General features: G+C 36.7%; 1 protein-coding gene across 4 annotated transcripts in view; it reads right to left on the bottom strand.

The window, feature by feature from the left end:
- Position 1: 1 nt before the first annotated feature.
- FAM13C (family with sequence similarity 13 member C) overlaps positions 2-14,133 on the bottom strand; it is a 112,069-nt gene continuing 97,937 nt past the window's right edge. For 3 of the 4 annotated variants that reach the window (XM_087432178.1, XM_087432179.1, XM_087432175.1), the window contains 4 exons: positions 8,179-8,274; positions 6,423-6,619; positions 4,779-4,880; positions 2-1,620 (listed from right to left, as the gene is read on the bottom strand). In XM_087432178.1, coding sequence (XP_087288304.1) covers positions 1,497-1,620; positions 4,779-4,880; positions 6,423-6,619; positions 8,179-8,274 — 519 coding nt within the window. In that variant the 3' untranslated portion in view covers positions 2-1,496. The remainder of the gene's footprint in view (positions 1,621-4,778; positions 4,881-6,422; positions 6,620-8,178; positions 8,275-14,133) is intronic. The other variant, XM_087432176.1, reaches the window with a different exon arrangement.

Below are 14,133 nucleotides of genomic sequence, written 5' to 3'. Positions count from 1 at the left end.
ATAAATATAATAGAAAAATATTTTATTTGTATTGTTGTATAAAATATTTACAATCATATAGAATATATAGAGTTACATTTTAATAGCAATTGTATACATGTCACGAAACCATTTTCCTTATCAAAGATGTTGTTTGTAAACCTCAAATAGTTGTGTATCTGTCCTGTTACAAGTAGATGACTTTAATTAAACAAATTTATGAAGGACATTATTCTGATTCATAAAAGTTATAAAATATCAGGTAAATACAGAGAAAACAATAAGCCTCTAAAATAGTCAATATTCTTCCCATCCAAACTATATGAAAATGTGACTTTGTTCAATATCATGCTTAAACATTACAGAAAATATAGAAATACAGACATGGTTGGTACAAGAGAAAATGTTGACCTTTCACTTATTTTTACAAAAGCAAAAATAATAAACGTGTTTTAGTACAAAATAACACAAAACAATATACACTAAAGTTGATGAAGCAAATAAAATATTCTGGCTTCTACTCCAAGGTGTCATAGCAAACAATTTCCAAACATTTCATTTTGTACAGAATGAAGAATAACTACAGCTCACAAGAAAGCTTTTTGACTTTACAAAGTATAGACCTTGGAACATTAAGAAAAATGCATATTCCCAATGGAAAAATAGTTATATAATCTTATAGTAAACAAAAAGATTAGCAATCATACTATGATCACATTAGATTATATACTACAGACACATATCTATCCAAAATACCTATTTTGAAATTTCAATACCATCTTTTATTTTAATATAAACATCTGTCAATTATAGACAAAGATAATTCACAAAGTACATGCTATCAGAATGAACTTTGGTAATCAGAAATGTAAAATTTCGAATAACAGATAAAATAATGTGCTATTTTTATATAGAAATAAAAAATTAGCAGTGAGATATTCTAGTATATTTTAGGGTACTGAAAGCCTAGCAGACTTAAGGGACAAAGTAGTAGATTTTTTTTCTTTGTCACTTAAAAATCTATTAGCAGTTTCAAGTAAATTACATTCTTACTAGCTATATTCCTTCCTACTTAAAAAGAAGAGTTTTTTTTCCTCCTCCTCCTGATTTTTTTTAAATCATGCTCTTTTCCATATAGCAACATAAGCAATCTTTGGACACTAAATAGACTTTCCCTAACAAGTGGCCCATTGAACAAGTGGATGCTATATGTTATTTAGATTTGATAAAATATTAGATGTTTTCTGAAATAATTATACTGATTGTGAGTTTTCTCCTTGGCATAGAGGAGGTTGAATTTTTTTCCAATTATACTGTTACTTGCTATATTTTCCTCCCATTTAAATCCCTGCTCCTCATTTATAATCACACTTGCCATCCCCTCTTAAAACAGCTCATACTACCTACCACTAAAGTGCTTCAGTTTTCGATATGTCAAAACTACTTAGCAACAATGGCAGAGGAAAATAAACCTGACTTTATCGTGGGTGAAAGTGATCACAAACATTTCCTAAACCTCAAATAGTTTTGGCCACATCTTGCTTGCTGATGAGGACCTCTAATAGTCTCAGTTTGGCTTTTATGTGCTTGTATTCATAGTACTCATCTGCCATCGGTATCCTATCTTCCTTTTGTGGACTTCTGCAAAACAAAAAATACTGTCTATTAGTTCATAATCAAGTCATTAAAAAGCCTTTTATGATTCTTTCCTAAGAAAGTACAGGGTAGCAGTTTCCACTTGGTTTTTGCATCATGTCTTTTTTACCTTCCCTTCACCTTGATTCACTCTCTCTTCCATGTGTTATTAGGTTTCCATAAAAGAGTACCCTTTGAGAACTTGAATGTCATAGGTGTTTTGCAAATATATGGTCCAGTACATAGACATATCACGATGGGGACAGTGAAAAGGTCTGAGGAAAAAAACAAAAACCAGAACCCTCAAGGCATTCCTTGTCTAGTCATTCTCCCATTACCCATGCCACAGTTCCATGCCTATGCAGAATGTTCAGCCCTTATGGTGAGAGTTGTTAAAAATAGCCTAAAAATACTACAGAAATTATATTAACAGAAATAATTGATGACTTTATGGTGATGGGGAAAAAAAGCTCAATGGCTACCTTACAAACATGAAATATTTCCAAGTTTTCTTGTAATTATAATGCCTGTCTCTGCTAATAGGTAGTAGAAGCACTGAGAAGTTCCTTGATTAAAGTAATTTATAAAAGTCTACATTGCGGTGGTTCTCTTTGCACACTAATTCTACTAAGACTAGCCATTTGACAATGCATAGATTTTTATACATATGCATTCTAACTACTACATGTTCTTGTCATTTACTCTGAGGAATAATTAGGTAACATCTGGAGTTAAAACCATTTGCCATCCCACAAAAATATGTTGCCAGGATATGTTTTCTAAGGGGCAATAATTTCTTCAGGATCTCAGAAGGCTCTTGTCTCCTTGGTTGATAAGATCACCAGTGCTTTTAAAACATTTCTACCCATGACTTTGAAATACAAAGGGTGGAAAACACAGATGAAGTCATCACAATTGCTACTGAATATAAAACACAAATACTCTCCAATATTAGTAGGGCTGAAAATGGGTAAATAGCAAACATTTAATTTTTACCTATACCCCTTTCTATTTTCCCAGTACTAATAAAGATTATATTTATATCTCTTACAAATAAAAAAACAAGCTAATCTATAAATATTCCCTAAGAATGTAGTTATCTACTTGTGTTGTACCACACTATACATGGCCCTGCAATTTCTAGTACAGAACTCAGGATAGTACACAAATCTACAGACAGGGTTCCTCTTAAATGTTGTCTAAATTATATAACATAATTCCTTTGCCTCCATTCAGTGTTATAGGCCAAACCTATAACTGGGTGTCTAAATACCACCTTAATTTGTGTAGGCAGATCTAAGTGAAGAAATGGTCTAATTTATAGGTAAACACTAGTAATCCATTATGTGACTTTTCCCTGCTCCTGCATACTCCATTTTTGCTAATAAAGAAGAGTGCATTGGTCAGAATGAAAATTTTTGCTAAGTATTTCCTGAGGTAGTTTTCCCATTATATAAAACATGCTCAAATGCTTAGCACAGTTCTGGCTCATAACTATTAATAATGTCATATCTACATGATTATGCCTCCTGCATGGTAAATATTACCAAGAACATTTACAGTACCTTAAAATTTTTAGTAATCCTTTTGCATGGTTATTTTACCTTATAGATAGTTAGGCCATCCCAATAAAATGCCTTAGGAAAACAAGATTAAGATCTATATTTCCTAGCCATTCAACTATTTGATTTTAATATATCACCACTTTTGCATTTAGTTTAAGTATATTACCACAAGAGGGCATACAACCTTAATCAAATATAGGCATATCTGAAGTAGGTTTAGGATTCACAAGTGCAGTATTCCAAGTACCACTGTAGATCCATTAGGTAGGACTACTAGCACACTGGGAAGTTCTCAGACTCTTTAAAATAGACTCCTGGGTTCAAATATGCAAAAATGTAAATGTAAAAGTTGTATGGAAATTTTGTAAAGGAAAAAAAAAACCATGAAATTATGTTTTACATTCTAAATTTAACAGCCACATAACATTTCTCACTAGATTAGTTAACATCAGCAGAATGGTAAGTCACTTGGACTTGTAGCAATCAACTGGAAAAGAAGATTCTACGTAGAAAAGTAGGTGGGCTACATCTGTATTTGCTGAATACAAAAAGTTTCTGACTTAATAGGTCCAGTCCTGATAAACTGCCCTGGAGGACTGAAATGGAAAAGCTGCTAAGAGGTAAGTAGACCAAGCTTTCAAGATGCTTTGAAAACAGTCCCTCTCCATCAGGGCACCCCTCAGTCTGCTGAAATGAAAGCAATTCAGGAAAGGCAGATATGTAGATGGAGAAGAATACGAGGAGCCAGTGTATCACTGACTCCCACCTCTGCCATCTTAATAACTTTGAGACTTTGGGAAAATTAGACCCTTTATTATTTTTTTTAAGACTGACATTGCACATGACAACTATAGCTTCCCAAACTATCCCAGGGAGTCCAATCATTTCATCTTACAACCATGGAAACAGGCTCAAGATAGCTAAGTGATTTATCTGTCTATTCTAGAAGTAGATCAATAACTCTTATCTCATGATTTTATATATCTATAAAATATATATATAATTTTGTTGATGATACACCAAAATTTAGAGGAAACTAATGGAGTGCATAATGAGACTTGGGTTGACATAGAAAAACTGAGGACATATAGAGGCTATAGCTAAACCTTTATTTAAAGGATAGAAAGAATAGCTAAGAACTTTTGACCAAATTCTGAAATAAAATAATTAAGGGCAGATCCTGAAGAGTAAATGATATACTTAAAGCAAAGCAAGAATTATTTAATAAAGTAGGGAATAACTTGTGGAATTAAGTAACCAAGAACAAAGAAATTAAATGGGCTGAAAAATCAAAAAGATTTTTAAAGGTTTAGATAAACTGGATAGTTATAATGAGATTTATTATGCAAAGTTAGGGATTTTTAGAGTTCATCCTTTATTTTTTAAAGCTTGATGTCATACTCGATAGCTACAGCCTCCCATAAAACATACCTAATAATGGCACTATCAGAATATTGTATTAGACAAATCCTGTGTCTAAATGACTGTGGAAATTATTTATATTTTGTAGTCATTGTTCCTGCAACCAAATTGCAGCTCATTCTTAACAATACTACCCTAGGAAATATTAGCTTAAAAAACATCTCTGCCCACACTTACCTTCCTGTTTGTTTAAAAAACTGTTCTTCAAATTCTCGTAAGGCTTTCCGAAGTCTCTTCTTATCAGCCCTAGTTTCTCGAAGATGGTCAAGAAGTACAGGCCTATATCAGGTAAAATATATATTTACCATTACTGAGCTCTGGCATAATTGAGAGATCATCATAAGCAGATTTATCTATTCAGCAAAAGCATATTATGATACAGAAGTGTTCAGCCTAAAAGAGTATCTTTTGAATAAGTATAGCACATGTAGAGCGTGACCATAGGGGAGCACGTAAGCAGAGGAAATTACTTGATGAAAACAATATAATAGGAAGGGAGAAAGGACAGATGGGAGAAAGCAGACTGAGTCCACCATAAAAAGTGGTGAGGGTAAAGGCCAAATGAATGGATGAGGGAGAAACAGACATTTTGAAGGAATACTCATCAGTATTTGGTGATAACCTGAACATAAGAGGCACAAGAGGAAGAGACTTTAAAGAAAATTCTACCCTTAATCTAGAGTATGGGGAGAATGGCGAAACCTTTGGGAATGAAACAAAGACCCAAAAGAAAGCTCTAGTTACATTGCAAATTCTACTCCATTCTACTAAGAGAGAAAAGTCATATACTTTAGAGCAGGAATTTTTATCTGGGGAACTTGTGTATAGTTTCAGAGACTCTATGAACTCCTTGAAATTATATATGGGCATTTTCTTAAAAAAAAGATTCCATTGCTTTCAAAAAAGTCCAACCCCCCAAAAAAGTTAAGAAGAACTGCTTTAGAACAACCAACCAACCAATAATTAAATGAAAGAAAGAAAGAATGGAAAGAAGGGGAGAGAGAGAGGGAGGAGGGAAGGAAGAAAGGAAGGGAGGGAGAAAGGAAGATTTTCTGTTTCCAAACAGGTGGCTCTTCTGTGAGCTGAAATTGAGGTACCAACTGATTCTACACGCACACTAAAATTTCAGCTTACGACTTAGTCCTTGGTCTCCCTTCATATATTTGTGAGGATTCCATCTCTATCTTGGGGCATACACTCACCACACAATAATACATGTTACAGAAAATCTCATAATCTGGCCTCTAATATATAAACCAAAGAAGGCCAAATGATCACGAGGAATGCCAGCTACTGAATAATGATAATGATAACAATGTGATAATACTAATAAAATCCAAATAGCTCATGACTGAGGGGCCATTAGAAGACAAGGTCAGCTCATTTACTTAAGACCCAGGGGATTCCCAATCTGGAGAAACCATCTTATCTAAATGGAAGAGAATAGGATAAAGGCCCTGACAACTGTTGACCCACCACAGGATCCCAATTCCTTTTGGTCCAGCATTTTCAAAGGCCAGCTCTGCTTCACACACTGCCAGATTAGACTGGTGACAGACCCTGCTAAAAAAATGTGCGACTGTAGCAAACTGAACACTAGCATTTATGGCATCTTTAGGACCTTATTGGGAGCCTTTGTTCTTCATGGCTTTTGTTCTCAATTCTCTAGTTAAGAGGACAACCAGATTATGCTTTTAAGGCTACTCTGGTGGATAGCATTTTTTAGAGTTTAATAGCTCTTCTGAATTTTGCATGTAAATATAAGGTACCCCAGACCAGAAGAAGTTAAAAGGAGACTCCACACTTAGGCTTCATACTCACATAGTGGCCTCATGTAAATTGGACATGGAGAGGGCTGGTTGTTTGATTTCTTTCTTTTCATCTGGTAGCAGGACTCTAACAGGCTCAGTCTCAGAGTAAGTGAGGTGGTTGCCAACAGGTAGGTTAGATGCTGGATCTGGCAAAGAAGGTTGTTGGCTTCCCTGTGTACAGTCTTCATCCGAGTCCTCTTCCTCCTGCTAATCACAGGCAGAGTTTAAATCAAGTCACAAAATGCTAAGTGCCTCTTGAAGCAAAAACAGAAAGGGGAACCATAAACAAATACCATGAAAAGAGTAGGTGACCCCTTATGCCTACTGCGAACTGAGAAGAAAGCAACCAAGAGGAACTCTTCCTCAGTTGCATCAAAAAACTTGAAGAAGTTAATGAGCAAAGAGGCAGCCATGCTGGGCTAAAATGCTCACCAAGTTCATCTCTGTTTGCTGGGCCAAAGAAGGCACAGACGTCCAGGATATGGTCCAATCTAGGCTGCACTGCCTAGTAGTTCCTCCCTTTCACCCAGACGTCTGGGACCTAGCTTCATAAGTTATGTGGATTAGGATGAGATGGACTACAGACACCTTTTGTCACCCTAAATCAGGTCCTAGTGTGGGCCACATTTAGATACAGAGGATACTCAGAAAATTGACACATTCAGAGAAGAGCTCTATGAAGGCCAAAGAAAAATGGAGTTACTCTTTAACCTCTTCTGGTAATGCTTGTCACAACCAAAAGATTTTCTTGCAAGGAAATCTGAAAATCATATCCCATTTTAAATTATGCTTCCTTAATGGGAAAATTTCAAAGATTATGAATCACCATTGTCTTTGTCTTTAAAATTATGGAAGTATAAATGTATTCAAGTATACTTAAATTTATATTTGTTAATATTTATTCCTCTTTATGTTGAGTTCTGGAGCAAGTGACTGTTTTAATAGAGTAGGATTTGTGGGGCTTTTCTAGTGCTGTATTCCCATAAATCATTCTTTATTAAAGTAGTCTAACTCAATTTCAGTATTCATATTTTCTATTAAAATAAATCTACTTATATCTTGTACAGTGATGGTCAAATGGTACCAGAAACAAATGTTGCATTATATCAAGAAACATCCTGGGGCCGGCCCAGTGGCGCAAGCGGTTAAGTGCGCGCACTCTGCCGCGGCGGCCTGGGGTTCGCCAGTTTGGATCTCGGCTGTGCACCGAAGCACTGCTTGTCAAGCCATGCTGTGGCAGTGTCCCATATAAAGTGGAGGAAGATGGGCACGGATGTTAGCCCAGGGCCAGTCTTCCTCAGCAAAAAAAGAGGAGGATTGGCAGATGTTAGCACAGGGCTGATCTTCCTCACAAAAAAAAAAAAGAAAGAAACATCCTATCAATTTTCTTATTAAAGGAGAAAAAATAACACAGAATAGAAAGGCTCTGTTTTGTCTAGCTGTGTTGTAAATTAGATAATCCCAAACTGAAATCCATCATTTGTTCTCCTCACCCAAGCAATGAAAGCAAATGTTAAAACTGGTTTCAAAAATACAGTTGCTCTATATTTCTGTTTCACAATAGTTTTAATTATCAGCCACTGTTAAGTGTAGTATTGGTGTTGAGGGAGACCACTTTTCTACTTTTTGAAATAACAACTGGCCTGGTTAGTAGCATATACTACCAAGAAGGCTTCTTTATACCTCTCATGGTGCTGCCTCCCTAACTGAACATCAATACAAAGCACAAGTATGGGTTTCTAGTTAATGTGAGCATCCTGACTTACAATTGTTGGAATAAGGGAAGGCGTTGACAAGATTTGCTTGATAATTCTGTATCGGTCATAAAGAGGCTTTATGAGGTTCTTGTCTTGCTTAGTTCCCTGAAAAACATGAAATTAATTATTGTTCCTTTCTCAGACAAAAATGAAAACACATCATTATTTTTAGCAGGCAGAAAAAAAAAGTCTTGAAGCCCCAAAGTAAGGGATTATAATACTGTAATGCAACAGTAATTAGAAAAAGAGAAGTCATTTATAAGATAGTGTATAAAGCACATGCCAATTTTCTTCTAGGAAAAGTTTCTTAAAGGATAGGTCCAAGTTTAGAAAGATGTTTTTAAAGCTGTCTAAAGGAATCCTCAATGTGTAAATGGTAGAGGGCCTGTTATTTAATTACTTCTTCATTCTTAAAAAAACAATGGGTGGATTGAAACCTATAGATTTTTCTTCTGAAACGTGTATTTTATCTGGACTTTCACGATTATATTCACTAACACCAACCTTGTCCAGGTCTTCATCACTGTCTGCTTTGATTATATACTAGCTTACTGGCTAGCTCTGACATAAACTATTTTGGATAAAACCATTAACTTCTCTGAATTCTCAATTTTCTACCTATACAACAAGGAGGTTGGAGTTATAAAGTTCCTTCCAACTAAAAAATTTCATAACCTCTTGGTCCACCATTGCATTCTATTACCCCTCTGCTATATGATCCATCCCTAAGCACTGTTTTCACCAGGTGAAATTGTGCATAAAAATTTAAATAGCTTTCTATTCATCAATCACCTCTCTCTCTATCCACCTACCTACCTCTCCATGTAAAGTGACCACACTCCTCTGCTTGCCTTGGTTTTCCTCCCTGCTGTGTATCCTGTACTAATTTGCTACATAGCTACTACACACAACCTCCCTTTCACTCTAGTCCAATGGTTCTCACTTGGCAGGTTGCAGGAGGGGAATGGTAGAAATAGCACATAGCACAATCACTCAGGTATCTTTTATCAAAGTACAGATGCCCAAGTGTGCTATCTGGCTCTGCCTTCCAGATCCCCCAGAGAGAATCTTGAGGGAAAAGTAAATGGCTCAAGCACGTGTATTTTTTAAGCTTCCTAGTTATTCTCATGCTACCCTACCCCCATCCCAGTTGAGAACCATTCTGGCCCATATTGATCTCCCTTTTCTCTGAACTTCTCTGTCTCATTATCTAAGCCTTAACTGTTTTCTGTGTTTTAGTCTTGTCTGCCCAAATAAATAAGAAGTTTCTTGAGAACAAAGTTTATATCACATATTTGTTTAAATTCTCACAGTACCCAACACATCGCCTTCCCTACTACTAATCTATAAACCCAGGTGTATATGCAAAAGTACTCTAATTTTTAACAATATTCATAGAAATTCCACAGGCTATAACCCAAGGCTCTTTTATTTTCTGTAGGAAGACAACTTACCTCTCTTTGTAGGCCTTTTACGTATGGGTTAAGTAACCCCAAGAGCCCTTCATTTTCTAGCTCAATCACTCCTTAAACATTTTTTTAGTCATGACAACTTTCCACGAAAAAAAAAAAAAAATTCATGTACTCCATGAGATTTTAATAGGTGATAAAGAAAAAAATCTCAATCTAAGTTCAGAAAACATTGAAACAATGTTTTTCATTCAGTGTCTCATTGGGACTTATATTCCATAGAAAGCATTTCAGAAAATGATGCATTCAACTATTATTGGCATTTCTCTACTGCGGTTTGATTTTTGTGATTTTATTTATTTTTAGTATATTCTCTAGCAAATTCCAGAAAAACTAAATTTAGTCCTAAAAGAGAGAAAGAAGAGTGACCAAAAAACAAGTTAGAATGATGAATGCCATTATAGAAAAGTATCTTCCACAGATGCTAGATGAAAATCAGGGTACATATACAATGTCTGCACTCATCTTTCACTCCATGATTTTACCCTCAGGATCATCACCAAAGCAATTTCTAAAGATAGCATGAGGATTCAATGGCCATAAGTATAAGACATGTCAAAACTCTAACTCCATAAGTGTTCATCTTCAAACAGACTTGGACAGGAAGGCAGGCTGCCTGAAGAAGAAGGATTAGTGGTGAGACTATTTGCCAGGAGCTGTCCCTACTCACAGAGAAGCTATAGGAGGCCTGCAAAGTCAATCTTCATCAAGGAAACTGAGTCAAGAGGCAGGCCCTGCTGGATAGGTACCCTAAATCTAAGGAGAAGAAAAACATTAGACTTTGCTATCCCTCAGCCACTTTCTGCTAAGAATCAGACATTTTTCTCCTCTGAATTCAAGGGCTCTCTGTTTCTGAAATGCATCCTCCCTCCCTAATTCTGCATTTTGGTGGCTGTCTGGGGTATGTTAGATGTATCTAACTTTTGATCTTTATGTGAATGTAGTAAAGAAGGACTATGTTGAGTAAACTTAAACAGCCAGAGAGAGATATCCAGAACATGAATGGGTCATCAGGTTTTAAAGATGAATATAAGGAGATAAGCCACAAAAGATAATTATCCTTACTCCTTGCTCCTTCATTTTTTATGGCATCAGAAGGAGTGAAACTTAGAGGAGGTTGAGCAAGAGAGGACTGTGCTTAGAACATAATTTGATATGATTTGTTGATAGCTTGATAACTTTGCTATAAAAAAAACTCCTGGCCCCCCATCCAGTAGGTTATTTGGATCATCAAGTTCTGGAATAGAAGCCCCCAAACAAGCTGGCTTTCCAAGAGATAGAACTGCTGCTGAGTGGCCAACCCAAGTGTATTTCTTTCTGGGTCCTGGTCAGAAAGTTGTTTAGGAAGAAATTGCCATAGCTTAAGTGCTTTTACCACCATGCTTATTTTCCTTTCTTCTCATGGCACTGGTCCCATGTATTCTTTCACAGTAAACCACAGAAATTTATAAATAAAATCATTCAAACCATCCCCATAAATGAGCTCTCTCCTAAAGAAGGAAGTAAAATTGATGTTCTCCTCTCTAGAGAGTAAGTGATGGGAATCTATTACTCTTTAGCTTTAGGGACTCAAGTCCTGCCAAGCTTTTCCTAGTCTAAGTCTTCTCAGCCTTTTACTGAGGGAGACAGTATATATGGAGCAAGTCTGACCATTTGAACTAACCAGTCAAACAACATGGAAAGTCAGTACTGAACATAATCATACAAAGCAACTGCTGAACAGAATGGTTTGGTCAATTTAGATTTCTAAGCAGGGCATTGCATATTAGTATTGGCTTTGAAATTAGAGGACATGAGTTCAGGTAACCAGCCTCAAAACTCACTTGCTTGTTTTAACATGGAAAATTATGTAATCTCCAAACCTTAGATTCTTTTTTTGGCGGGGGGGAGGAAGATCAGCCCTGAGCTAACATCCATGCCAATCCTCCTCTTTTTGCTGAGGAAGACCAGCCCTGAGCTAACATCTATTGCCAATCTTCCCCCCCTATTTTTTCCCTTTTTCTCCCCAGAGCCCCAGTAGATAGGTGTATGTCATAGTTGCACATCCTTTAGTTGCTGTATGTGGGACACCACTGCAGCATGGCTGGACAAGCGGTGCGTCGGTGCGCACCCAGGATCCGAACCTGGGCCACCAGTAGCAGAATGCGTGCACCTAACCCGTAAGCCATGGGGCCAGCCCCCGAACCTTAGATTCTTAATAGGCAGAATGAGGATCATTTTTAATAAGTTATCATATGTAAATGTCCCTGGCATAGAATCAGGTATACTAAATGTTATTTAAGCTATCAAACTAGTTGACTTGAGGTTACTTTCAACGTTGTACTTTACTTTAAAAAGGAATACCATGGTGCTATTAAAGAATAAATTTTAACAATAAAGAATGAGAAGTTCTCTGTATTGATATAAAAAGCTATCCAGAATACATAAAGTGAAAAAATGATATATAATTGTATAGACTGCCATCTTTTGTTTAAAGGAGCAAATTCAGAACGTATATTGATACTCTCTTGTATATGCTTTATATAGAAACTCTAAAAGGACACTTAAGACATTAATAACAATAGCTAGCTGCTTGGGTTAGGAGACAGAGCTGGAGCTGGCAGATGGAATGGGAAGGAGTCTTTTTGCTGTGTAACCTTTTATATTTTCTTTTTGAACTATGTGAGAAAGTATTACCTATTAAACAATTTTTTCAAAAAAAAAGGATAAGTAGGCAGAAGAACTTTATGGGATCTTCCTTTTGGTGCCCTTTACCTCTAAGTCTTCCTTCTCTCCAATGCACAACAACCCACTAACCAGTTATTAAATTTTTATTTGATTTTAAAAAATAAAATGAACTACGCTTTTGGGGCCAGCCCAGTGGTCCAGCAGTTAAGTGCGTGCACTCCGCTGCAGCAGCCCCGTGGTTCGCAGGTTTGGATCCCAGGCATGAACTGACGTACCACTTGTCAAGCCATGCTGTGGCGGCGTCCCATATAAAGTAGAGGAAGATGGCCATGGATGTTAGCCCAGGGCCAGTCTTCCTCAGCAAAAAAAGAGGAGGATTGGCATCGGACGTTAGCTGAGGGCTGACTTTCCCCCAAAAAATAAATAAATAAATAAATGAACTATGCTTTTAAAAAATCTGCTTCCCTCCTCAAAGATGCTGCAGTTGGTCAGGGGCCAGAAGAAGTAACTGCCATTACTCATCCACTTGTTAATTTGTGCTGTGCATCTGACTCCACCTACAGTTCTTAGAAAGGGCGATAAAATGGGTATATGTGGCAGCACAAATTCAGGATTTTCAAAGGAAAAAGGACATAAATAGGCACTACAATCAGACCCAGGGGATGATTCATTCATTTCCAGTGCTCAGTGGATACCCTGTGACCCAGAAGTGATTATCTCCAAAAATCATCCATAAATGAAAGAGGAAAAAAATTACTCAGGAACAGTATCTGACCTGACAAGGCAACACTGTAGGATTTACCAGCTTTAGTATGGGCTCTGACTGAACATCAAATACAAAAATTTCAGAAAAAGTCATAATAAAGGTCTCCCTAGAAAAGAAATAATTCTTCATCTTGGAAGTTTTAACATTCAATGCATTTTCATCAGTAAAGCAAGGACCCCAGATGAAAATAATCTGTCAGTTTGAGTTTAAAGAAATGGGACCTAATGAGATAATCTCAAACGCTGATGAGATAACTGAGGAGCCAGGAATAATACTAGCTACTTTGGAAGTTCACAATCTTCCCTTTGCTTCTGCTGTGGCTTCTGGTCTTCCCTTTAGGACCCACATTATAGCTGACGAGGCACTTCAGAGTTTGTATGTTAAGCTCTCCCAGGAACAATACTGCAGCTTTAGATATTAAGGCCTACATGTTCTACTACAGATGCTCTCTCTTTAAAGGGCCTAACTTTAGCCTACTGCAGAGATACTAGGTTTATTTGAAGGGGCTTCTGACACTTATTAAATAGTTCAACAGATATTTCATTTAAAATAACAGAAATAAATTGCCATTTAAACAAAGATGACTTCTAAAGAACTTAGAGATTTTTCTCTGATCTTCAGACTTTCATTTGCATGTGCCTGTTTGACATAAATACCTGAGTAGGGTGACCAACCATGCCAGTTTGCCCAGGACTGAGGCATCTTGTAGGACATGAAATTTTCAGTGCTACAACCAGGAAAGTCCAGGGAAAACTGGGATGGTTGGTCACCCTATTCCTCAAAGATCTTCAAATTAACATGTCCAAAACAGACCTCTTGAGTTTTCACTCCCAACCCCAATCTGCTGCTCCTCTAGTTTTCCCCATCTCAGTAAATGGACCCATCATCCTCTTGGATTCTTCCTTTCATTCACTCTCTCCCATCCAATGACTCAACATGTCCTTTTGATTCTATATCCAAAATATACTTTGAATATGTCACTTCTTTCCATCTCCAAGGCTACCATACTAATCCAAGCCACCCATTTCATCTTCCCTTTCCCACTCTTTTCCCCTATAATTT

The sequence above is a fragment of the Ceratotherium simum genome, chromosome 6, assembly GCF_057802395.1.
Source record: "Ceratotherium simum simum isolate JZ-2026a chromosome 6, ASM5780239v1, whole genome shotgun sequence".
NCBI classification, from domain to species: domain Eukaryota; kingdom Metazoa; phylum Chordata; class Mammalia; order Perissodactyla; family Rhinocerotidae; genus Ceratotherium; species Ceratotherium simum.
Note: the sequence above shows the minus strand (reverse complement) of the source record. Positions and strands in the feature narration are given on the sequence as shown.